The sequence below is a fragment of the Heterodontus francisci genome, chromosome 38, assembly GCF_036365525.1.
Source record: "Heterodontus francisci isolate sHetFra1 chromosome 38, sHetFra1.hap1, whole genome shotgun sequence".
Taxonomy (NCBI): Eukaryota; Metazoa; Chordata; class Chondrichthyes; order Heterodontiformes; family Heterodontidae; genus Heterodontus; species Heterodontus francisci.
Window position 1 is genome coordinate 35920563 of NC_090408.1, and position 27631 is coordinate 35948193.

Sequence of the window (27631 nt, forward strand, 5' to 3'; positions counted from 1 at the left end):
TAAACACTAGGACAATTGAAATATTTGTGACCAGGATGATAGATTTTTGTTTGGTAAGGCTATGAAGGGGCATGGTGCGAAGGTAGGTAGGTAGGTAAATGGCTTACTCAAATAGAAAACTAACCTGGATGTGATCCTCTCCAAATCATAGAACACCACCACTGCTCCTGGTAAAACCCCAAGAGTATAAGATAACTGCACGAGATCTACATAAATATTCAGGGCTATGGCAGTATTTTGAACGTCACCAACAGTCAACTTCAGACCCCAATCACCAGGAACAGAAATACCTATAAACAAGCAAGACAGACTTGTTAAACACAGCAAAATAAAGTGCCTAGTCAAGTAGAGACATTGCAATAAACACTCTTTCTAAACTCAGCAACTCAGTACTGTACTAACAGGAAAATACCATGAAATGGCTGCTCGGCACAATTAAAAGTCATATTCTACACTCAGCAGGTAATCCATTCCTCAGCCTCTTTCAGTGTTTTATACACGAGAGCAATACCCAGCCTGATGTTTACACCGTTTTTCCGTTCTTTCACTGATGAAACAAAGTTTCCTCTCAGCATCTCCCTTGATAATCTCAGTCCCAATTTCAGCCAGAGAGAAATTCTGTACATAAATTTGCATCCCATTATGATGTAACATCGCTCCAGCATATCACAACATTTCAACCAACTGTACAACAATCCAATTTTGAAAATACACAGTATGTGTAATATTTGTACAGATTGGAATATTACTGCATTCTTACCTTGTGTATTTTTATCAGTGATAACGGCTGCAAAGTTGGCTCTTTTATTGGGTTTATAGCACATCCTTTCCAACACAATTCCAGTGAAAGAGACAAGCGATGCTGAGAAACTGCCAGACAATACAAATACAAGACAACTCCAATTTAAGCTATTACGAACTGTGTTTCTCTAAAACAGAGCCAAATTCTTTCATCTCTGAAGTTGGCAAAACATTATGCAATTACTTTTCAAATGTAAAATTAAAAGTTCAAACTGAAAATGCAAATAGAAAAATTAAGTTAATATATTTATGACAAACCAAGCGTATAAATATACTAATTAATCATATCAGTACCCAGCAACTTTGCTTCTCGTACAAGTAATGCCCAATTTATAAACACATTAAAAGCATCTTAAACAGCAGTAAGGACAGTAGCAGAGCCAATAGGCTTGTGTCTATTTACTAAAACATTTAAAATATTGGCCAGTATCCCCACTCCATTCGCTGCCCAGTGATCTTACTAGAAGTGCGTATAATACAACGATTGGATCGGGTACAGGGACAGAGCTGCAATGGTCTACAGTCCAATGGACCATTTAACCACTTTATAAGCTTATGTGTATTTGGGTACTGGGTTTTGTAACTTCTAGAACCGTACTCCAGCATCAATCACCACTATCAGGAGAGGTGGGACAAAGGAGCAAAATCAAAGGAATAGCTAGGGCAAGGAAAGACAGTTCTCAATAAGGATGACTGCCTTTCTGTGTTTACCTGCTACAGAGTACTTCTTGAACAGAGCTTGGATGAGGTATTGCTGAAGCCAATTTTTCAAAGTAAGTGGGCACGTTTACCTGATTTTCAGAAAGCTGAAATCAAAATTTTATCAGTAAGAAAAACCTAATGCAGAACTGTAGCTTAAAGACAAAGACATTAACAGAAATCATGAACCAAGATCGATAAAAATCATTGAACCTTTCCTATCCCTATCAGAATAATTCTAAACTGAAATATAGTGGCTCTTATTACCCAAAGTCAAAGCAATCCTGTTCTACTTGCCTAATATGTCATAGTTATAGATTGCAGTTCATGTGCTCAGCTATCAAGGTGGATTCCACAGTACTGTAACAATGCACAATTACCATTATATACTAGATATAACTAGTCTCTTTCTCCATGTAACATCCTCATTGCCTGAGGGTTGCTAATCACAACACTTGCCATGATATTACTAAAGGGCAAGGTGAGGATACAGGTCCCAAGAACTACCTCAGCCGGTACAGGGAGTGAACCCATGCTGTTGGCGTTATGCTGCGCCACACCTTAGTCAACTAAGCTAACCAACCCCCACATAACTCCTTCCCTTATATCACTGACATTTTCTAATGCTCCAGAAATCATTTTTGCAAGTCATCAATGTCTTTGAATAACAAGATTAACGTTGTATGGAAACCCAATTTATTTCGACTTTTCCTCGCTTTCCACATTACTGGCATACCTGGGACTGGGTTAAACAGGATAGAGTGGAAATATACTGAAACTTCCACTCAGGTTGAACAACAAGGCAGAGTGGGCAATTCAAACTCTGTAGAGTCTTCCGTGGAACTGTGGGAGAACAGTGTCGTTCAAAAACAGATGTGTCCTAGATAATGAAGGGAAAGTTGTAAATATTCCAAATTAAGTAAAGCAAATTTTTTTCAGCTTTTTTTTTTTGAGTGATTACTGAACATAATCTACTTCCTCAATCAACTACTTCTACAAAACAGAATCAGAATGCAATGATCATAATTTAGATGATTTCATTCCCTCTACAACCAATTAACCAAGCCCAAAGACAACAGAATGCAGACTTCTAAATTTTGCCACATTGAGACTTTTGCTTCCCATACTCAAATATTCCTCACAAAAACCACTTTGGATTCTCTTACCAGCTGTTTTGATGCAATCAGTCTGTACACTCCCCCCTGGCTTATCAATTGGTACCACTTCACAACTTTGCCTATGAAATCCAACAGCACCTGCAATAACATTAAGAAAAATTACACTTAACTGATTCACCTCTACCTAACGGTACAAATACACCTGAACCAAGATATTGAGCCAATTAGTCCAGCGTTCTGTACTATACAGTTTAAGATTATCTCACCAAACAAAACCAAAATTACAATAGATTTTAAAATAAAATTAAGGGAACTAGTTTCAGGAACAGGCATTTGAAAATGCTCTTTTTCATATTACAGAATGCAAGCAAACAGGAGAAGATTTATCAAAGGCATGGATCTCCAAGAAACAAAAAAAATTAACAAAAGGAAATTTGAACATACAAATACTGACTAGAAACTATTTTTGTCTCAGTGTAGTTCAAGACTGCTAAGAGAAACAAAGACTGTTCTGTTTAACAAGGATCCTTCATTATTTACAGTTGTTCTTATTACCTGCGCATGCAATCATGTGTTAGCACCTTCAGAACAACAGGGGAGAAAACTGGCAGCAAGAGAAAAGTGGCATCGGAGATAGCTTTTATTATCCGAGGATGGATAAGCCTTTGAATTTTAGGGTTAACCCCATTCCTAAACTTCAAAACAGGCGAATGCCAAATTCTAGATAAAACTTGGCATCAACAATGGAAGACTGGAAGTCTGGTAATGCATATACAGCAGCTGTCCCTTTTTGATGCAATAAACATCTTCCATATACAGTGAAGGGCAGCATACAGCACACCTTCAAATGTCTGAGTCAGGTACAGGTGGCAGAACTAAGTTGTGCAAGAGTAAGTACTGAGGATGTGGTTAAAGATGTCAACTTTCAGAATTAAAACTTTGTGAAGACAGCTGTTAAGCATGTATTATATTTTTACCGTCTAAAATTATTTTGCTGATTAAACCCAAATTTTACTGATCACAAATATTTCATATTGGATCCAAAAAGGCAGTTTGCTCCCAACCAATTTTGCTCGATCCAAATTCCTGAATAAAATTAGCCCAAGAATGAGGAGCTCTAATCATGGACAATCCACAAAGATGTAACCTTTTTGAGGTAGCCACCACACTCCTCTGTAAAGCATTCAAGTTTATCAGGTTCAGCTGGGATTGGATATTTTTTGATTCACAGACAAGACAAGCAATTTGAAACATGTGGATCTGAAACAGGTCCTCTTAAACCTACAGTACTTTTCAGTTCCACAGGCAAAAGTTAATGCTGACCACATCACCTGACTCCTTAAAATTAAAATATTTCTCAGAAACTAAATTTCTACAAAATACATAGCTAAATCAGGGACATCAGCCTCAAAAAATAACCCTTAGCAGGGCAGATCACACATTTGAAGAATTCTGAGCAGCTAAGATTTCTTTCTGTAACTCCACTCGGCAATAAACATATTCATATAGCATCTTTAAAGTAATAAAACGTCCCAAGGCGCTTTGCGGAGCATTATTAAAAAAATGACACCAAGCCATAACAGAGATATTAGGGCAGATAACCAAAAGCTTGGTCAAAGTTATACGTTTCAAGCAGTGTCTTAAAGGGGGAAAGCAAGGTAGAGAGCGAATTCTAGAGCTTAAGGCCTAGGTATCTGAAGGCAATGGTGGAGTGATTAAAATCGGGGATGCTCAAGAGGCCAGAAATAGATGAGCACAGATATCTGAGGGTTGTGGGGCTGGAGATTACAGGGGCTGGGGAGTGGGGGTAGGATGGTGAGACCATGGAGGGATTTGAAAACAAGGCCAAGAATTTTAAAATCAAAGCGTTGCTCGTCTGGGAGCCAATGTAGGTCAACGAGTACGGGGTGATAGGGGGAACAGGATTTGGTTTGAGTAAGGAGTAAACAATCAAAAACCACCTTCATTTTGCAGTTCATCTATCTTATGATGCCTGTAGGTATCAGATCTGTAGAAACCGGCAGCACTTCACTTCTTACACTTCTCAGTTTTGTATCCCTTCTTCACAAAGCATAAAGAAGTCAACTAAAAACTAATACACTACTCAAAATTTGGTAATTAAATTATACAGAACTGCATTTTGGCCAGTATCAACAGACATTAGTTTCTTTTTTGGCAGGGCAGCAGGATGGGGTGTGGTTGGGATAACAGTTCCCTCTGAAACCAGTCACTTTGCAATTGTTAAGAAAAACCTTAGCAGCCAAGTTCCATCCACTATTTGGTCCATTGGGGACATAAAATATTATTCGGACTGGCAAGTAAATGTATATTACAATAAAACGTTCCAACACTTCAAATATATTTCATTTAACTTCAGAGTATAAGTAAAACAATGAAATCATACCGCAAATTCAGTTTGTTAATAGATAAAAGCTTAGGTTCCCTCACCCGCCCCAATTACCACCATTTACAAGTAAACGATTGTTTATAAGGTTTACATTAGTGGCACTAATTTCCCTTACGTTCGCAAGAAACAAAATTTTGCAAAACCATGACAACCACATTAAGTGGTGCTGACAGAGGATTAAAAAGTAACAATGTAATGGAAATTAAGCATCCCACTGAGAAAACTTGAGTAGAAAAAACGACCCTGCATCTACACTAGAGACAAACATGTACCTCGGGGGAGGGATGTGGAATTCATAAAATTAACTTTTCTATGAGAATTATGGGAATGATCCAAATTCAAGTGAATTGTCAACCCTTGTTGATTTGCCAAATATTAGTTTTACACTACATATAGCACCTGTAAATCCACCATTAAAAGACACAACACAAGACTATATTTTCTTTACCAAACCCTGAGGGTATGGGTGAACTTTTTTTGGAAGAGGGACTAGAAAATTACACTAGATTATACAGCTGGCCACAAAACACCCTAGACTGGAAAAATGAAACATTCTGTCCAACATATATGCTGGTGAGAAATTAAGATCGCAGTTTTTAAAAAATTATTACACAAACAATAATTTCCACCTGATAAGCACAACAGACTCACAACCACAATTTGGTGGTAATAAAAACAGAAAATGCTAGAAATACTCAGCAGGTCTGGCAGCATCTGTGCAGAGTGAAACAGAGTTAACGTTTCAGGTCTGTGACCTTTCATCAGAACCCACAACCACAATTTGGTGGCTTCGATAACACCGTATATTTGTTTAGCTTCAAATGTCTTCAGATGAGACGGCATTGACTACTTCACCAATCAGGAATTCAGTTTTGGCTGCCAACCACAAGAAAATTGTTCAAAAGACATGGCTAAACATAAATATGCTCCCTCACATATACCATTTAACTGCGGGAAAGATACCATTAGCACACATTCTACTTATCTTAAGAAATGTTTTCTTAGATATATGATCAGTATTAACCATGTATCCCAGTGTAACACTTGTAAAGAGACACACTGCCAGCCATTTAAACATTTTTTTCCCCCATTTGTCGGAACTCTGACTGTATAAACGACCCACCATCTGTAACAGATACATATATTTTAACTCACCTGATATTTTGCCAATATTGCATCCTTATTCATTTTACTGATAGATCAAAACATTAAGTCACATTTTCAGTTCAAGTCCATCTTGAAGGACAACTTTAACAGTATGTTTGAGCTCAAGGTAATTGCATAACATTCTGACCTATAATTCAACATGGATATATTTTTCTAGGATTATAATTTACAGACTGGAGATCAGTTGCAAAATTCACACACTAGCTGAAAAGCACCATTTGGAGAAACTTATATTTACAAAAATGCTAAACAGTGTTAACTACATTATGAAATGGTATATCCTGGATTATCACATTACTGTGATTATATACAATATGAAAAGCTGTGCGAAATTGCATGCCATTGCCACCAGATAATAGTGGCTGGAAGACATCTTTTTCCAGCGACAATAACAACACGGCACACTTTTTGTTGCCGAAGTGTCATTGCTTTGTGTACATCCCCATGGTGGAAATAACAGTCAACTGTCTGCCTCTTCTCCCTCCTCACAGAAAAAAGCACCTTGAACTTCAAGGGGAATTTGTCCAGTGAATAGCATTAGCAAAACTACCTTCTCATTTGCAATGTTGGGAGAAAGTTTTGAAAAAAATATGTTGAATAGGAACTACAATGTGTCTGTAATTATCTCAGATCCATGCAAGAGGCCAAGTAAAAGAAAAACTCTAATCTTGTCTTTCATCGCACCAAATTCATTGTTTTCCCTACTCATTCAAAACATTTGCAGGTCCTGAATTTAAATCTCTGTGAACATACAATCATTGACACTCCCAATAAAAGTGGAGAGAAAATTCCCCGGATCAAGTATTGAGATACTTTAATAAAATCATTGCGTGCAAAAGCTGCGACAAATTTATGTTGGTCACCCCTTACCCTGACTGCTCCACTAATGTTAGGAGTTCAATCGCAGCCATCCTCCTCAAATGTACGAATCTTAAGACAGCATTACGTGGGACATTTCAAACAAAAAGCTGCATCATTTTTCCAGTAAAATAGGCTATTGGTTCAAGATTTAACTTCCCAAAGCTGTACTAGAAACAATAATGGCCATTTGCCAGGACAATCTGTATACAATTCAAAGTTTACTGGAAGTAATTTTTCCCCACTGATGGTAAATGCAAAATAATGAGTTCTGTGTTTTTCCATCTTTGATTTCCCAGAGAATGCAAGGGTTAATTTTGCACCCTTTTACTGTGGGACCCAAACGAACAATGAAGACAAACATTAAACAGATTGTAGTTGTTACTAGAAGCTTAAGAAAAGCAGCTTCCAGCACAAATATACAAGTATTTGCAGTATTTTGTGACCGACCAGAATTATGTTACTGTGGTTTTCTTCCCACACCTATATAAGTGGAGGCATGAATTTGCACAAAAATGGCGCTTCCTCAAAGCTCGTCGTCTTCGCTATAAAGACTAGGTGAAGCTGAGCTTACTTCCGGACACTCAAATTGGCGGGAACTATTACAAGAAACATTTGAAAGTAATTCTCCCAAAGACATCAAAAAGATCAGAAATATTTTTGCTCAACACTATTGATACAGTAATCCTGATCTATGCACTCAGTTTTCTTGGTTGAATTTGAGATCTAAGTACTCATTTCAACATTTAACGGATAAAACTTAATTCATATTTTTAAATAGAGAAATTGGATCACAAAAATATCTACAAGTCACAAAGTTTAATTGTAATTTGTATTTCCTGCTACAGCTTCAATCTTTAAACAAAATGGTGGTAAATTCATAGAAATTAATTTTTAAAATCAGAGAAAAACAGATTTAATTAAGGGTTTGCTGATATATAAAATTACAAACAATGAAATTCACAAAATTTAAGGCATTGCAAAAGGGTTTGATGCTTTAAGCTGCAAATATGTATATTTTAATTTTGGTCAGTTCACAAAATACTGCAAATGAAAACATGCTTCATATAGCTGCAGTTTTGAGTTATTCACCCAAGGAAATTTACAAAATGTTATTTTGAACTGTAACACAACAAAATGTATTTTTAATGTCTCAAAATATCAATGTTTCAAAAAAACAAACAAACTGTACTTTTACTATTACACAATGACTGATTTTGGCATTTCACATTATTCATACTTTCCTCACCCCATTTTAAGTTTACATGGCGAAAAAGCTAACTTTTAGACTTAGACAATTAAATCGATCCATTATGACAAACAATTGGAGTGTTAATCTTTTGAACGTAAACTTCCCTGTAAATATAAATGATCAGTACAATAAACTGAAAATGTGTAACTCTTACAAAAGTAGTAAAAGGAATGCAAGAGAAGTGTTTGTGTCCAGTTTAGTATATATTTTACTCAGCAGATCTTAAACCCTTTAAGTAGAGATTCTGAAGTGAATTCTTGAAGCTATCAATATTCACACAGTTAACAGTTGCACATTTACTCATTCCCATATTTAGCGATTTCAGAAATTAAGTAGTCAATCCAAATTTGAAAAACACCAAGCACTCTGACATTTTTAATGAACTCTTTTCAGTAATACTTACTCTGTTTCCACTTTACTGTCATAGCGCTTGTACATATCCACAAGACTTAATTGCAAACCAATTTTTCAATTAAAACTGGAGTGTTTAGGCATAAAATGATTTTTATACTTTAACAGTTGACAATGCAGCTGAATTTTTTTTTTAACTTCTCAGGATAGTCTCTGGTAGCAAAATATGATTTTTGAAACATTTTACTGCACCTCTGTTCAGTAACCTTAATTTTATAAAAAGCTTACAAGACAAAACTACAAATTTGCAAGATCAAGGAATGAAAAATCAAGTTAATTTTCAGTAATAAAAAAGCCAACCACAAATGATCTAAGGTAGTTAAGATGGCTGAAAAAAATGACATCTCCCCACCAAAAAAAGATACAAGCTCAATGCAAAATTATTGCAGCAAAAAATCGATGTAGGGTTGAATTAGTCACATGACCTCCTCGGCACAAAGAGTTAACAAAGCCAACACCCAAACAAAGAAAGCTTTTGATAAGTCATGGGTCACTTCAGATTTACTTGTATTCAGTAAACAACTTAAATCAATCACAACCTAGTCAACACTTGTTCACAACTATAACCTTGTAAACTAATACTCTGAAGGTCATTGCTTATATAAGAACACAAACATCCCTCTAATATTAATCTTGTGCAACCTATTATAGCTATTAGTCATTTGATCAAGATCATTAATTTTTCAAAGACTTGATCTTTGTCCACAATTATACATGGAGTTATTCTGTAAGACCAAAAATTAAACCCGAGGGGTTTTTTTTGGAAAAAGAGTAACTAAAGGGTTAATGTTGCAGTTTATTTTTGATTTGGGGAATTTATCCAAATAAGGTTTGTAATCGACCACCAGAAGTTTGTGTCAAATTTATTTCCATTTGAGAGAGATTAGGACAGTATGTAGCAGGCATAACTGCTATAAATAGGGAGCTGTAATTGTACTGCACCACAGCACTAGTTTTCAAGGACAAAGTTCAATTAAAACAGTACTTACTTGTGTACGGTTGTTGTATTCAGAACAAAGAGAGGGGTCTGCTTCCAGCTCTGGCAATCCCTCGATTTTTCCTTCATCTTTCCAGTGTCTGGGATTTCCTATGTTGACTGCAGAAGCCTGAAAAGCCAGCCCCAGCCCTGTTTTAGCTCTCTTGGCGAAAGCCTCTCCAGAGCCATTAGTATGCTCACAGCCTTCGTTTCTGCCATATTGACAGTTCCTCAGCATCAAGGCATCTTTGTGAGTTACTAGTATTAACTGAGTAACGCAGCCTACACTGCAGGGTTTCCCTTTTCTCTTGCTTCTGCATGCTGTCGAATGTCCAGCGGATGTACCTGTGTCTTGCAGCTGCTTTTGCTCGCTCTGGAAGCCCACTGCTTCTCCGTCAGTCCATAATGGGTGTGAACAGACAGTTCTTCTACTTTCACCAACATGGCCTTCTTGCAGCACAACTTCCTCCAGCCTAGGCATTTTGGGAAGGGAAGGGCCATCTTGGTGCTGATTGGATGTGATGTTGTTGACCTCATCGTTTTTGCATGCCTCACTGCAGCTGCTGCGACTAGCAGTTCTTGCACGAATCGACAAGGTGGTTGGTAGTGCAGGGATTAGCAGGGTTGGTCTTGTAGAAGACGCATGTCTTTTGAGCACTTGCAGGTCACCAGCACAGAACTGGACATAGATCCTGTTAAAACAGATGGGGGGAAAAAATCCAATTACATATCAAGTGTGCTCAGAGAGAGTCTACACATTTTTTTTGCAATGCAATGAGTTCACAGCTGAGGATGAAATGGGGCAACAAAAGCGAAGCTCGAGAAGCGAAACCCGAGAGTTTCAGTAACCACAAAAACATCTGCTGCAGTGAGCTACCCCTCCCTCTAACGCTTCCAGCTCAGACCAATCACATTCCCCAGCAAATCCCCAAGGGTTGATAAATGACGTGCAATGCAGATAATAGCCACTGAATGTGCCCTGGTTCCAAAGCGAGCGAGGACATTTGGACCTTTCTCCATACTGCAGTGTAAAAAATAACGTAGCTTTCTTTTTTTTAAAAAAAAAGGATGTCACCGAAAAAATCACAGTCGGATTCTAGCCTGAAATACAAAATCTCACTGTTCACCTCGAACTACAATCAAGTATTCGTTTCCAACTCAAAAGCTACAACGCAGCCAGCCAACTACTCAGATTTCTTCCCAAATCCTTTCCCATCATGCCTAATAAAAGACAACAAGCCCTGCCACGTCGGCAGGCTGTAATGGAAAAATACTGCAGAGCCTCTTAAAGGGAAACTAAATCCTGGTTCGTTTTGCCATGTTTGTGTGGAGCGAAAAAAACAGTTCCACTTCAACTACACTGCTTATTCTGATTAGAATCCTATGTTAATTTCACTTTGTGTAAAGAAAAGCAACAGCTACCCATATGCATCGTGTTAAATCTATAACCGGTTTGACCACTGTTTTCACCAGGACGTATACACAATGGCAGTGCATGAGTAGAGCAATTATATAGCTGGATAAGGTGCACATTAACGAGACTCAATTATTCAACATGTTGATTGATACATTCAGCAGACTGCAACTGCTAAAGAAATGTTTTTAAATATCTTTTTAAAATCTAGTCTAGCATTCACACACACAAGTTAAGTAATCAATTTTATAGAATTATTCAAGCAAATATGAAATAGATTATTTAATTTTTCTGCCTCCTGTCCTGAAACACACAATTTCAAAGAGCAGTGAGTTATCCCTGGTGTCCTGACCAATATTTATCACTCAATCAACATACAAAAACAATTACAAGAAATGCTGGAAACACTCAGCAGGTCTGGCAGCATCTGTGGAGAGAGAAGCAGAGTTAACATTTCAGGTCAGTGCCAGACCTGCTGAGTATTTCCTGTTTTTATTTCAGATTTCCAGCATCTGCAGTATTTTGCTTTTATTATACAAAAACAATTATCTGGCCATCATCTTGCTGTTTGTGGAGTTTATGTCATGTCCAAATTGGCTGGTGTGTTTCCTACATTACAAAAGTGACTACACTTCAAAAGTATTTCTTTAGCTGGGGCTTCCTGAAGTCGGGAAAATGCTACAGTCTTTTTCTTTTGAAAGTGTACTTCATTCTGTGGGTATGCTACAGAATTACGTGGGTGCCAACAATTTTCCAAACACTTGCTTAAGCAATCATTCTGCACGGAAGTAAACGGTGAATGCTGCTGGGCTATTTGACCGAGTAGGCTATTCAGCCCTAGGGAGCATAAACATTGAGCCTGATCCCGAGCTCACCGGCGATCCCCACGTACACCTCCAAACAGATAACTGATCACTCAGTTGGGGATCCCTAACTGACCCCAATTCTCAACCTAGACACGTTGAGGCCAATTGCTGTGCCCATCATAGATGAAATCAGCCAACTCAACTGAAAAAGGGTTTCACCAAAATGTCAGCCTTTTTCTTTCAGAAGGTGAACCAGCTGTGTATTTCTAGCACTTTGACTAAAATAAATGATCTGATCATTATCATATTGTGTGTGGGAGCTTGCTGTGCGAAAACTCATTGCCACATTACAATATATTACAACAGTGACTACACTTTGGAAGTACTTAATCTGTTGTAAATTGCTTTGGGAGATCCCACGGTCATGAAAGGCATTACATAAATACAAGTTCTTTTTTCTAGTTTCCAGCACTTGTTTTTCTTTTCATTTTATACCGCAGCATCTAGTTAAATAGGGGACTGTTATGGACAACAGTATAGCAAAATCAGATTAGCAGCTGCTGTTGGGGACAAGCAGTGTAGAAAATGGTTAGACTTTGTGCTTTTTTTAAATAAAAAAACTTTAAACACTGCAATATTTCCACCATTACAAGAATAGAAAATTCCTCAAGGAGCTGATGTTTTACAGAGATGTGTCTCCTTCTCCCATTAAAGCAGTGACTTCTTCATGGAGTAAAGTTCCAGTGATGCTGACCTTTTTCCCGTCCCTTGCCCAAAGGCCACCTCTCCAGCTTTGATAGTGAGTGTCACATTATTCTCTCTCCAATCAGGTTTCCGGCCCTGCCACAATGATGAAACAGCCATAATCAGTGTCACAAATGACATCCTAAGTGTGACCATGACGCACTATCCTTCATGACCTGTCTGCAGCCTTTGACATGGCTGACCACACCATCCTTTTCTAACACCACTCCTCTGTTGTCCTGTTGAGTGGGACTGCCCTCACCTGATTCCACTCTTACCTATCCAGTTGTAGGCAGAGAATCTCTTGCAATGGCTTTGCTTCCCACCCCTACACCGTTACCTCTGGAGTCTCCCATTTCTCAGCTACGTGCCATCCTACAGCAGCAGCATCCGAAAACATGTTTGCTCCCACATATACACAGATGACCCCCAGCTTTACCTCACCACCATTCCACCCCTCTACTGCCGTATGTCGTCAAACTACTTGTCTGACATTCAGTCCTGGATGAGCCTTAATTTCTTGCAATTAAACATTTGGAAGACTGAAGCCATTGCCTTCAGTCCTGATCACAATCTTAGTTCCCTAGCCACTGATTCCATCCCTCTCCCTGTCCACTGTCTCAAGCTGAACCAGACTATTCACAACCTCAGCATCCTACTTCACTGAGTTGAGCTTCAGATGCTATTTTCTCTCCATCAAAAGAACTACATACTTTCACCTCCATAATATCACCCATCTCTGCCCATCTGCAGCTGAAACCATCATCACTACTTTTGTTATTTCCAGGCGTCACTATTCCAAACCTCTATTGGCCAGCCTTAGGTCTTCCACTTTTCATAAATATAAGCTCATACAAAACTTTGCTACCCATATCCTAACCAAGTCCCATTCATACATTACTCCTGTGCTTGTTGATCTACACTGGCTGCCAGTCCACCAAAGCATCGATTTTAAAATTCTCATCTTCGTGTTCAAAACTCTCCATGGCATCACCCTTCTCATCTCTGCAACCTCTTCATGCCTTACAATACTTAGAGAACTCTAGCCTCTTACGCATCGCATACTTTCTTCGTCCTACCTTTGGTGGTTGTACTTTCAGCTCTCTCGGCCATAAGCTCTCGAATTCCCTTAAATTTCTCCACCTTTGTCTCCTCCTTTAAGACACTCCTTAAAACGTACCACTTTCACCAGTCCTACTGTCTCCTCCTTTGGTTCGATGTCAGTTTTTGTCTGATTACACTGCTGTGAAGCATCTTGGGATATTTCACTATATTAAATATGTTTTCTAAATGCAAGGTGTGGTTATTCAAGTGTAGGTTGATCACAGCCCAATCCTCATCTTTCATTCACTCTTTCACACCCAAGCACACACTTCGCAGCACAATTCTGATTTCAGAAGCAGAAACCCTGGCTGTTTTTTTTCCTCCACTATCAAAAAGCACTAGTCAATTGTAGCATCCCAACTTGCAACTTAGCTATGATCACGCCAAAGACTACAGCACAAAATTACAAGGCTCTTGGTTAAGATGGATCAGCTACTTGCTGCCTTAGTCAGCTGTGGCATCAGGGAATTTACATTAGAAACTTTTCAATCCACAACTGATATTTTTGGAATAAGGGTTTTGATATAGAAGCTAATCCCTTTGTTTTGGCAGTTGTGGGGGGTTGTCGCCCAAGATATGGCAGCACTGGGAGGGTGGTGGGCTCCTGGGGCCCACTGATAAGTGGGATAGGGCAGAAATCACAGGAAGTGGTAACACTTTGCAGGGTACCAGGAAGTGAAGCACTGAAGGGCAGTGGGGTAATGCACAGAAAAAGAGAAGCTGTTATGGTAAATTGGAGGATGGCCTGTTTTATGCAGTGCAACATACATTATATCAGGCCCAGTAATTCACGTTAATTGAATAAGTCGAATAGCATTTTTAGAGTATTTGTCATGCTTGAGATTTTCACCTGGAGGGGATTTTGTGATTAGTTTATATTATGTTTCTAGGAAATTTAATTTGGTTCACAGGGAATTAACTCTCAGGAACAAACAAGTGAATCAACATATTGATTTACCCTGGGTAGATTAGTTAACAGAATTGTGTACTAAGATCATACTGACTCAACAGCATACCAACTTAAGACAAAATTGTTAACAGATTTCACAGAGGTTACCACCTGTAATGTTGGATTGATTTAATTAACTAAACACTTTAGGCGGCCTAATGTAAGCAGGCAATGTATTACCACAGGTACTACATTTCAGGTGGTAGTTTTGTTTGGCAGCTCCTCGAGCTGATCCTCGATTAAGCTTTTAGCCTCCTCTTTCTAAGAGCAAAAAACAGAAAGGTCTTGCATTCTCTGTCTAGTCAGTGGAAGTGTGAGAGTGATACTAAGTTGAGGCAAATGGACAATAGTAAGGGCTATGCCTGTTAGAAATAATGACCTTTAAAGTGAATCAGGCAAAGTTTGCATAATTTATTTTTGATGTTACAACCAGCAATAGGAAATTAAATAAAACCCACTGTAAAATAATATCATGTTCATGTATTTTATACAAAATAAAACAATTTAGGATTTGTAGCTGTCTGGAGCCCGTTTTTCAGAATGCAAGAGAAATGCACTTGCAAGCATACAATATATAAGAATACATTGGGCAGCAGGTTTACTCATGTAGTGGACATGACATCCCTTTGCAGGAGTGAATGCCGAACTCGAGAGAATATCTAATTGCAGACTCCACACCTGTAACAGTATTGTAGAGAATTATTTGCATTTGAATTATATGGCTTTATGTACATTTAATGTGTATTAATGGTTACAATCCTATGGTATTATTTCAAAGAACAGATTCCCCTGGAGTCATGGCCAATATTTATTCCTTAACCAACATCATTCAAAACAAATTATCTGGTTAGTATTGTTGTTTGTGGGACTTTGTGCAGAATGGCTGTCATGTTTTCCCATATTACAACAAGGGCCACACTTCACAAGTACTTAATTGTCTGGAAAAATCTTTGGCATGTCCTGAGATTATGAAGTATGTCATATAAATGCAAGCCCATTCCTTTAAATTAGTAGCTTTATTAAACATTGATTAAATTCAACAATGCTCTTAACTCCATAGTTAACTTTATTTTTTTGAAGCCGAAGATACAGAAGATGATGGCAGGAAAGATGTTCTAGTTTCCAAGTACACCGGAAGTAGGTTTTAGTAACTGCATGTTTGCAAGGGGAAGGGAAATGTAGCAGGCAACGGAGAGGAGCAGAATAATGCTGATTTGGTTTGGGTGACATCAAAATGCAACAATCAGTGGAAGAGACTGGCAGGGAGTCAGCAGATACAGCCAGGAGCAGTGCTCAAGATTTATTCTTTAAAAACAGTTTTGGTGTCCTGAGTTTGAATGACAGTCGAAGCAGAGGATATGGCAAACAAGGAGGAGGAAAAGGAAGATCGACAACACCACCTAATCTAGGGAGACCTGCACTTGCAGCTTGAAAGCTTGAGGTTGACATAGTGTTTTCCCCCCGATGATAAACTTTGGCATACAAAACACTACTCAAATATCATGACACAGGAAGGGTAATGCGTCCAGGAAGTGTGCACCACATACAATGCTTTTAATATATTAACAGCCAATTTTCCATGAAGTGACTCAGGATATGGTTTATTCTTACCTATGTTTGTCATGTTCATGGTACTGTTTCTCACCATCTTTGTTCATTTTGATTTTTTGTTTCTCTTCATATTGTTTTCCTGTTTGTTTATGGGCTGGAAGTGGTGTAGAAGGGAATGAAGCAGCTGGTTCCATTTTCTGGTAACTGGCGCAGAAAAATATGGCTTATAGACTTTTGACAGCTCCATTGAAATTCCCCTACAGCTTAGGCAATGTACACTGCTGGCTCTATACTTTGCCATTGTTTCATATGCGCTTCCTACCACACCATACATGGTCTGCTTCTTTTCTGCCTGCTGCTTGCTGTATTTGGTCCTGTTTTACCTCAGATCCTCTTCTGTAGACCGATTTTTTTTTTTTTCGGTCTTCCTCCAATCACCTGCACATTCCATCATGGGTTCCCTCTCAGCTGACACTGCCTTAATTCATCTTCAATATGGCTTCATTCCCTAGCATCATGGTCCATAGTCCCCAAGCCTGTATTTCCCTCTCATTAACTGGACAGTGAGATCTCAACAGCCTAATACATCTCCTGGCCTAAGGTTATATAGCCTCTGAAGAATTAGTTGGGAAGGGAGAGCAATTGGTGGGTGCATAGGAAGTTCAGAGGCTGGAGAAATCAAATAAGGGGATAACGTGATCCACAGGAAGTGTAGAAGCAGAAGTGGCACACAATATGGCCACAGGCGATGGGAGCAGGGTCTAAAGTGGTCTCCAAAGCAATGGAAGCAAGACACAAAACATGATCATAAGGCAGAATGGCTGCAAGTAGGGAAGAGGCAAGAGCAGAAACAAAGAGCAGGAAAGAGGCAGGAACAGGGCTGTAAAAGGAGTCCAAGCAAGATCAATACCCAACTCAACTCAGAAGAGGCGGGAGTGGGAATAAATAGTAGTGGAATTGGGTTGAAAACAGCTACTAGGCTATGCCAAAGAGTCAGAAATAGAGAAACATGGGGGTAAAGAACTAACAGTTTTTCCAATGGGCCAATCGAGTGAAACTACACCACAGGGTTATCTGCATGCTAAAATATCAAAAAGCAGCAGAGCTAAGAGGTCTCACAACCAACAGATCAGAACAATGATCTGTAGCCCTGCCACATCCAGTCACGAATGGTGGTGGACAAGGACTGGTGGCGGACAATCACACAAATAACAGGAGTCGTCAATCCATGAAGCATCTCCACTCTGTTTGGAGCTCGGCAAGAGTGTAAGAAACAAAGCTCAAGTGTTTACAAATGTCTTCAGACAAAAAAAAACAAGTTGCTGATCCTACTCTTGCAGTTTCAAAGAGCATTATTTGTGTCCAACCTATTTTTCCACTTCACGTAACATTAGGAAACGAATATATGCACTGGACACCAAAAAGGTTACAAGCCCTGACAAGATCCTGCTGGTCCTTTAGATCTTTGCACCGGACCAAGCTGCTCCCCTAGCCAAGCTGATCCAGTGCAACTATAAAACTGCCATCCGCCAAACACTATCGAAAATTGCCCAGGTACTTCCTCTCCACTAAAGAACAGGATAAATTTAACTTACCACCCTATCAGTCTCCTCCTAATCATCAGTACAGTGTTGAAGAGGTCATCAAGAGTGCCATCAAATGACACCTAATCACTAACAGTTCTGGATCCACCAGAATCACTTGGCCCCAGACATTATCATAGCTTCAATCCAGATATGGATGCAAGAATTGAATGCCAGAAGAGATGCAAGAGTGCCTGACCTCGACATGAAGCAGCATTTGCCAAGAATGGCATCAAGGAGCCAGAGCAAGACTGGCCAACTGGGGAGGGGGGTTGAAGCAACAACAATTTAGTGGCTGGAATCATACCTAATGTAAAGGAACATGGTTCTGGTTGTTGGAGGCCAGTCATCACAGCCCCAGGAAATCACTGCAGAGGTTCCTCAGGGAAGACTGCTCAGCTCAACTATTAGAATTAGAATATTACAGCGCAGTACAGGCCCTTCGGCCCTCGATGTTGCGCCGAGCTGTGAAACCATCTGACCTACACTATTCCATTTTCATCCATGTGTCTATCCAATGTCCACTTAAATGCCCTTAAAGTTGGCGAATCTACTACTGCTGCAGGCAGGGCATTCCACGCCCTTACTACTCTCTGAGTAAAGAAACTACATCTCACATCTGTCCTATATCTATCACCCCTCAACTTGAAGCTATGTCCCCTCGTGTTTGCCATCACCATCCGAGGAAAAAGACGCTCACTATCCACCCTATCTAACCCTCTGATTATCTTATATGTCTCTATTAAGTCACCTCTCCTCCTCCTTCTCTCCAACGAAAACAACCTCAAGTCCCTCAGCCTTTCCTCGTAAGACCTTCCCTCCATACCAGGCAACATCCTAGTAAATCTCCTCTGCACCCTTTCCATAGCTTCCACATCCTTCCTATAATGCGGTGACCAGAACTGCACGCAATACTCCAGGTGCGGTCTCACCAGAGTCTTGTACAGCTGCAGCATGACCTCGTGGCTCCGAAACTCGACCCCCCTACTAATAAAAGCTAACACACCATATGCCTTCTTGACAGCCCTATTAACCTGGTTAGCAACCTTCAGGGATTTATGCACCTGGACACCAAGATCTCTCTGCTCATCTACACTAACAAGAATCTTCCCATTAGCCCAGTACTCTGCATTCCTGTTACTCCTTCCAAAGTGAATCACCTCACACTTTTCCGCATTAAACTCCATTTGCCATCTCTCAGCCCAGCTCTGCAGCCTATCTATGTCTCTCTGTACCCTACAACATCCTTCGGCACTATCCACAACTCCACCGACCTTAGTGTCATCTGCAAATTTACTAACCCACCCTTCTACATCCTCTTCCAGGTCATTTATAAAAATGACAAACAGCAATGGCCCCAAAACAGATCCTTGCGGTACACCACTAGTAACTAAACTCCAGGATGAACATTTGCCATCAACCACCACCCTCTGTCTTCTTTCAGCTAGCCAATTTCTGATCCAAAGCTCTAAATCACCTTCAACCCCATACTTCCGTATTTTCTGCAATAGCCTACCGTGGGGAACCTTATCAAACGCCTTACTGAAATCCATATACACCACATCCACTGCTTTACCCTCATCCACCTGTTTGGTCACCTTCTCGAAAAACTCAATAAGGTTTGTGAGGCACGACCTACCCTTCACAAAACCGTGCTGACTATCTCTAATGTACTTATTCTTTTCAAGATGATTATAAATCCTGTCTCTTATAACCTTTTCCAACATTTTACCCACAACCGAAGTGAGGCTCACAGGTCTATAATTACCAGGGCTGTCTCTACTCCCCTTCTTGAACAAGGGGACAACATTTGCTATCCTCCAGTCTTCCGGCACTATTCCTGTCGACAGTGACGACATAAAGATCAAGGACAAAGGCTCTGCAATCTCCTCCCTAGCTTCCCAGAGAATCCTAGGATAAATCCCATCTGGCCCAGGGGACTTATCTATTTTCACACTTTCCAAAATTGCTAACACCTCCTCCTTGTGAACCTCAATCCCATCTAGCCTCGTAGCCTGAATCTCAGTATTCTCAACAACATTTTCTTTCTCTACTGTAAATACTGACGCAAAATATTCATTTAACACTTCCCCTATCTCCTCGGATTCCACACACAACTTCCCACTACTATCCTTGATTGGCCCTAATCTAACTCTAGTCATTCTTTTATTCCTGATATGCCTATAGAAAGCCTTAGGGTTTTCCCTGATCCGATCCACCAATGACTTCTCGTGTCCTCTCCTTGCTCTTCTTAGCTCTCCCTTTAGATCCTTCCTGGCTAGCTTGTAGCTCTCAAGCGCCCTAACTGAGCCTTCACGTCTCATCCTAACATAAGCCTTCTTCTTCCTCTTGACAAGCGCTTCAACTTCTTTAGTAAACCACGGCTCCCTCGCACGACAACTTCCTCCCTGCCTCACAGGTACATACTTATCAAGGACACGCAGTAGCTGCTCCTTGAATAAGCTCCACATTTCGATTGTTCCCATCCCCTGCAGTTTCCTTCCCCATCCTACGCATCCTAAATCTTGCCTAATCGCATCATAATTTCCTTTCCCCCAGTTATAATTCTTGCCCTGCGGTATATACCTGTCCCTGCCCATCGCTAAGGTAAACCTAACCGAATTGTGATCACTATCACCAAAGTGCTCACCTACATCTAAATCTAACACCTGGCCGGGTTCATTTCCCAGTACCAAATCCAATGTGGCATCGCCCCTGGTTGGCCTGTCTACATACTGTGTCAGAAAACCCTCCTGCACACACTGGACAAAAACTGACCCATCTAAAGTACTCGAACTATAGTATTTCCAGTCGATATTTGGAAAGTTAAAGTCCCCCATAACAACTACCCTGTTACTCTCACCCCTGTCGAGAATCATCTTCGCTATCCTTTCCTCTACATCTCTGGAACTATTCGGAGGTCTATAAAAGACTCCCAACAGGGTAACCTCACCTCTCCTGTTTCTAACCTCAGCCCATACTACCTCAGTAGACGAGTCCTCAAACGTCCTTTCTGTCGCTGTAATACTCTCCTTGATTAACAATGCCACACTCCCCCCTCTTTTACCATCTTCTCTGTTCTTACTGAAACATCTAAATCCCGGAATCTGCAACATCCATTCCTGCCCCTGCTCTACCCATGTCTCCGAAATGGCCACTACATCGAGATCCCAGGTACCAACCCATGCTGCAAGCTCACCCACCTTATTCCGGATGCTCCTGGCGTTGAAATAGACACACTTTAAACCAGGTTCTTGCTTGCCAGTGCCCTCTTGCTTCCTTGTAACCATATCCCTGACCTCACTACTCTCAACATCCTGTACACTGGCACTACAATTTGGGTTCCCATTCCCCTGCTGAATTAGTTTAAACCCCCCCGAAGAGCACTAGCAAACCTCCCCCCCAGGATATTGGTACCCCTCTGGTTCAGGTGAAGACCATCCTGTTTGTAGAGGTCCCACCTACCCCAGAAAGAGCCCCAATTATCCAGGAAACCAAATCCCTCCCTCCTGCACCATCCCTGCAGCCACGTGTTCAACCCCTCTCTCTCCCTATTCCTCGCTTCGCTATCACGTGGCACGGGCAACAACCCAGAGATAACAACTCTGTTTGTTCTTGCTCTAAGCTTCCACCCTAGCTCCCTAAATTTCTGTCTTAAATCCCCATCTCTCTTCCTACCTATGTCGTTGGTGCCTATGTGGACCACGACTTGGGGCTGCTCCCCCTCCCCATTAAGGATCCCAAAAACACGATCCGAGACATCACGAACCCTGGCACCTGGGAGGCAACATACCAACCGTGAGTCTCTCTCGTTCCCACAGAACCTCCTATCTGTTCCCCTAACTATGGAGTCCCCAATGACTAATATTCTGCTCCTCTTCCCCCTTCCCTTCTGAGCAACAGGGACAGACTCTGTGCCAGATATCTGTACCCCATTGCTTACCCCTGGTAAGTCGTCCCCCGCAACAGTATCCAAAACGGTATACCTGTTGTTGAGGGAAACAGCCACAGGGGATCCCTGCACTGCCTGCTGGTTCCCTCCCCTTCCCCTGACGGTAACCCATCTACCTACTTCTTTTACCTGAGGTGTGACTACCTCCCCATAACTCCTCTCAATAACCTCCTCCGCCTCCCGAATGATCCGAAGTTCATCCAGCTCCAGCTCCCTAACGCGGTTCCGAAGGAGCTGGAGTTGGGTGCACTTCCCACAGATGCAGTCAGCAGGGACACTCTTGGCGACCCTTACCTCCCACATTCTGCAGGAGGAACATGCAACTGCCTTAATCTCCATTCCCACTATTCCAAATTCCCAACAAATCTACTGAAGAACCAAAAAAAACAAAAAGTCAAAACTTGTTAGGTTAGCAATCCAACGGACAGAACTTCCCAAATAAAAAGTTTACCTTATCAACACACCAGAGTCCTTTTTTTTTTGGTTAGAGGAGGAGGGTGGGTGGGAGACACTACACGTGTAGTGTCTCGGGTACAGCCACCACACAAATATATACCCTTTTCCTTACCCAGCAGTCCCCTGGTCCTCCGAAAACAAAAGGGAATTCACTTTTAAACTTACGCTGAAATTGACTTCTCAGCTGTAAGCCCGTTCACGCACCTCCGTTGCTATCAACGCTGCAGTCACCGAAACTAAAAGAAAGAGATTCTAAACCACACAAATATATACCCTTTTCCTTACCCAGCAGTCCCCTGGTCCTCCGAAAACAAAAGGGAATTCACTTTTAAACTTACGCTGAAATTGACTTCTCAGCTGTAAGCCCGTTCACGCACCTCCGTTGCTATCAACGCTGCAGTCACCGAAACTAAAAGAAAGAGATTCTAAACCACACAAATATATACCCTTTTCCTTACCCAGCAGTCCCCTGGTCCTCCGAAAACAAAAGGGAATTCACTTTTAAACTTACGCTGAAATTGACTTCTCAGCTGTAAGCCCGTTCACGCACCTCCGTTGCTATCAACGCTGCAGTCACCGAAACTAAAAGAAAGAGATTCTAAACCACACAAATATATACCCTTTTCCTTACCCAGCAGTCCCCTGGTCCTCCGAAAACAAAAGGGAATTCACTTTTAAACTTACGCTGAAATTGACTTCTCAGCTGTAAGCCCGTTCACGCACCTCCGTTGCTATCAACGCTGCAGTCACCGAAACTAAACTATCTCAAGCGGCTTCATCAAACCTTCTTTCCAGCAGGCCAGGAGAACGGTTTGCTGGCAATTCCACAGCATTCAGCACCATTCGCAACTCGTTCAATAACAAAGTCCATGCCAGCATACAGCAGGACTCAGATAACACTCAGTTTAGGTGGACAAGCATCAGGTCATGACCTTCTTTTGTTTAAAATAGTCATGACCTGACCTTCAATGGCACCTCCATTGCCAAGTCCCACACAATTAACCAAGAGCTGAACTGGATTAGCGATATCAACATCATGGCTACTAGACCAGGGCAGGTGAAGGGTTCTCTGATGAAGCCCACCACCTGAACCCTCATCACTTCTCCATCATCTACAAAGCTCAGGTCAGGAGTTAGATAGAATATATCACTCACCTGGATGGACGCAGCTGCAATGAGGTGTTTGAAGCACATAATAAAGCACTACATAAATGTAAGTTCCTTATTTTTCTCTGCAATTTCAATTTGAAACAACAATTCAAACCGATCACACAACAAACATGTGACGTCAAATCCACAATTTCTTGAATGGTGACGTATCAGGATCTATATGTAGTTTATTTATATAGTGGCAGATATTGTTTCAAAAGAATGGCTCTAAATGAATAAAGATGAACTAAAGCGGCAGACTTACCATATATTTACAGTGTCAGAGGGATATTAGATAACTTGGCATATTACAATGAAAGATGGAGATGGGTTGTTGCAATATGTAAATGCTGCAATAATTGTAATTTTTGTCATTTGAGTTAATTTACATCTTCTGCAGTATAATTTTTATGGAACTACTTTTAGAATAGCTGGTTTACCATTAATTGATATTCTCATATTTAAATCAAAAGCCGACTCTTCCAGCAGAGTAGCATGGTAACAGCAGCAGCACAAAAAATGCTTACATACTACCCCACCAGTGAAAGGATGCAGTCACTACGATAGAGACCATAAGCCACTGTCAGGGGGGGAAAAAAAGCCAGGAGCATATCAATGTGCTGAGACAATGCAATAAACTGCAAAAAAAAAACTTGTCTGGTTTTACCAACATATTCATTTTTGAGAACACTGTTCTTTAGAACCTAATTACCATCTTCCTTTTGTGTCTGGCAGCAGGATTGTCATAGGTAGAAGTTACTTGCAACAGCATTGTGGGTTTATTAAGCATTTTTTATTTCACTGAGTGATAATCTTCTATATATAACAAATATGATCATTTGCATATGATGAATGGTTTATTTCTCAAAATTGACAATAAACACAGACTGTGTACACAGTAGATTCACCAGGATGACGTCAGGGATGGGGAACTAAAGCTATGAAGGGAGATGCGAGGCGCTGAGACTATTTCCACTTGTGCAGAGGTGGCCAAGACAAGGAGATATTTTAAAGTCACATGAAGGGTTTTGATAGCGAAATATTTCCTCCAGTTGGAGAGTCAGTGACATAGTGTTACCAATTTAAAATGATCACAGAGACAGCGAGGTGAGATGTTTCTTTATATAGCAGATGTTTGAGGCAGAGACCATTTCATTTGTAAGGGCAAAATGAGTAAATATTTGAAGCAGAGGAAGATACAAATATATAGTCACTGGCTAAGTTCTGGATTGCTCTAACAAACAGTTGGCACAGGCAAGCTGGGCTCAAAGGCCCCCTTTTATACTGTAAACTTCTATGGTCCATGGCTCAAGACGTAATATTATCACTCACTAGCACATCCATTAGGAATTGCTGGGCAGGATTCAAGAGCAGGCACCCTGGAAAATTTATTCCTTTAGTCCAGGACCACCAACTCCAATTTTGAAAATTAAAGATATTTTAGCATGTGAAAAGAAGAATGCTTAGAATTTTAAAAAATGGTGATGCTGTAATTCAGTTCACAAAATGGTATCATGCAGCATAATTATAATTTAGTTCTGAAAGGAAAAGGTAGAATGGGACTGATGGAATACTCTCTGGACACTACACACATGCACAATGTGGTTACTGATTTACAATAGTGGCAATGCTTTACTGTCAAGATGCAAACTAACCTCAATACTCTCAAACCACAATTTGAATTCTAGAAATCATCCAATTTTTGGATAATAATTTACTCTAACACTGAACACATTGAAAATTATCTGGACAACTGCAGGCATAATTTTACTATATGGCATTCTCCATAGGGCAGGATAAGATTAAGTCAAAACTCCCATTCTTTTTAATAGAGGGAGTGTTTTTAAAGGATACAAGCCAGGCTCTACTGCATCCCTACCTCACATTTGTAGGAAGTTAATTGGTCTGTAAGAACCACTAGGAAATCTCCTGCCATTGTTCACTCCTTCTGCATAATGTTTACAGATTATATAATGCATAAATAATTTGATCAATCACCAATCTTTGGTAAATTTCAAACTTCGTGATCACAGGGTTCTTGACAGGGTTTGCCTACTCTCAGTCCATTTATATTCTTGTTGGTATAGTCTAGTACTCACATGGACACTAGGAATGTAAAATCCTCACGCCTACAATAGAATACTAGGTTACAAAAGTGACTTTGACTTTCTGAACTCCTCTAAAGCAGTTCACAGCACACTGACCTGGTGTGTTTTTCTTTGACAAATCTAGGATCATCAAGGTGTTTGGAGGAAGGGAATTCACTACATATAAATCGTTCTATAACCAGTTGGTATTTTTGCAGCTGCACCAAACAGCCTGAAATAGAAAAAAAAACATCAATTGTGGACAGTTGATAGAGACAGAAAAAGCAGGAAATCTTTACAGAAAATACTCAAGTAATCCAGCATTAACTGAAAGTGAAAAGGCACATTAAGTTTAGTTTAGTTTAGAGATACAGCACTGAAACAGGCCCTTCGGCCCACCGAGTCTGTGCCGACCATCAACCACCCATTTATACGAATCCTACACTAATTCCATATTCCTACCACATCCCCACCTCTCCCTATATTTCCCTACCAATACTAGGGGCAATTTATAATGGCCAATTAACCTATCAACCAGCAAGTCTTTGGCATGTGGGAGGAAACCCACGCAGACACAGGGAGAACTTGCAAACTCCACACAGGCAGTACCCAGAATTGAACCCGGGTCACTGGAGCTGTGAGGCTGCGGTGCTAACCACTGCGCAACTGTGCCGCACTTTGAGCATGGGAAGAAATGATTATTCTGATAAAATCTTCAGCTGGGTTTACTTAAATAGACAGATCTGCTATAGTTCCATATATTTACATAATTTCATGTATATATATTGTCAATCTATGTGTTATATTGTACACACTTCTCATCTGCATCTGGTTTATTGTACAAGCAGGAGTAGATCAGTTATACAGATTGATTTGTTTATGCAACTCCGACACATAGGCCAGACATTTATTTATTTACTGATGAATCTCCTGCAGAACTGTTCATAGATAGACTCAAGTCTTAGTATGGATGTCATGTTCAGTGGTAAACTGAAGGTCTGTGTAAGGTAGCCTGCTCCCTTATAGCCACTGTTCAAGTACCCCCTGTGGAGAAATGATGTGAATAAGCATAGGCATATCCAGAAAATTATAGCTGTTTGTAAACTCCTGATATTTAAGAGGGGGTAACTGTAAATTTCAACTCCAGGTCACTAAGAATTACTTCTCTTTATTCCCCCCACTTTGACACTATGTAGTGCAAACATGGAGCAAGTTAAATATGTAGATTTATTTACTTTTTGTTTCTTTAAAAATGTCAAACTAACATTTATTTCTAAATAACCTGGGCACTGCAAACAGTATTACTGTCACTGTAAGCTGTCTAAGGTCTTACCTATATATGAGGTGTCACTAAAAGCAATTTGGTTGACTTCCTCAGAGTTCTGTACAACGCAGTCCAGTGCACCGGATGTGTCCATAAGCTGCAAACAACCTGTTCTAGAATTAGCCTGGAACACACCATTCAGTATCTGGAAAGAAATAAAGTAACCATTAGCAAATTGAGAATTCTTCATAGTGAAAAGTGCACAAATCAAATCTACTCCAACCCATTTTCCTTGGAACTAATAAAAAGGCATGTTACTCCTTTATAAATGCACTGTGGTTAACATTCCCTGGACAAAGATGTGCTTCTTGAGTAAGATAAACTGATTAACTGGGAAGGTTTTGATTTGAAAGCTATGTTACCATGAGATTTTTCAGAAGGAATTACTGTGACTTTGTTTATGGGTGTCCTACAAGAGCACCTTCTATGCACCAGTAACACCAAGTAAGAGGAGATTACTCCAATTAGTTTAGGTGAACCAGATGGTCAGACTAGATGTGGGGAAGGAGAGGGAAGTAAGTTTTGCACTGCTGAGTCAAAGAATGTTGCAGATTGTATTCTGTTTATCCAGCTTCATTTGGCTATGTTGTTCTCTCATCTTCAATTTCCCATTTGAATTTTAGTGAAACTCACAGATGGGCTTCTGAGATTTTCACACTGCTACACTGCAGCCATTTATTCTTCTAGGATTTCAGCAACATATCAAGGGTTTGGCCCTGTGAAATTTTAATACTGTGTCTCAAACTGAGGAAATATACAGCAGGAAAATTACAACTATGGTCCTTCCATGATTTGATGGAGCATTTTGGGTTGTAAAACACTA

General features: G+C 40.3%; 1 protein-coding gene across 4 annotated transcripts in view; it reads right to left on the minus strand.

The window, feature by feature from the left end:
- ctc1 (CTS telomere maintenance complex component 1) overlaps positions 1–27631 on the minus strand; it is an 83341-nt gene that overhangs the window by 26673 nt on the left and 29037 nt on the right. For 3 of the 4 annotated variants that reach the window (XM_068018100.1, XM_068018103.1, XM_068018102.1), the window contains 8 exons: positions 26818–26953; positions 25602–25716; positions 9703–10381; positions 2667–2756; positions 2237–2380; positions 1513–1607; positions 761–870; positions 125–290 (listed from right to left, as the gene is read on the minus strand). In XM_068018100.1, coding sequence (XP_067874201.1) covers positions 125–290; positions 761–870; positions 1513–1607; positions 2237–2380; positions 2667–2756; positions 9703–10381; positions 25602–25716; positions 26818–26953 — 1535 coding nt within the window. The remainder of the gene's footprint in view (positions 1–124; positions 291–760; positions 871–1512; positions 1608–2236; positions 2381–2666; positions 2757–9702; positions 10382–25601; positions 25717–26817; positions 26954–27631) is intronic. The other variant, XM_068018101.1, reaches the window with a different exon arrangement.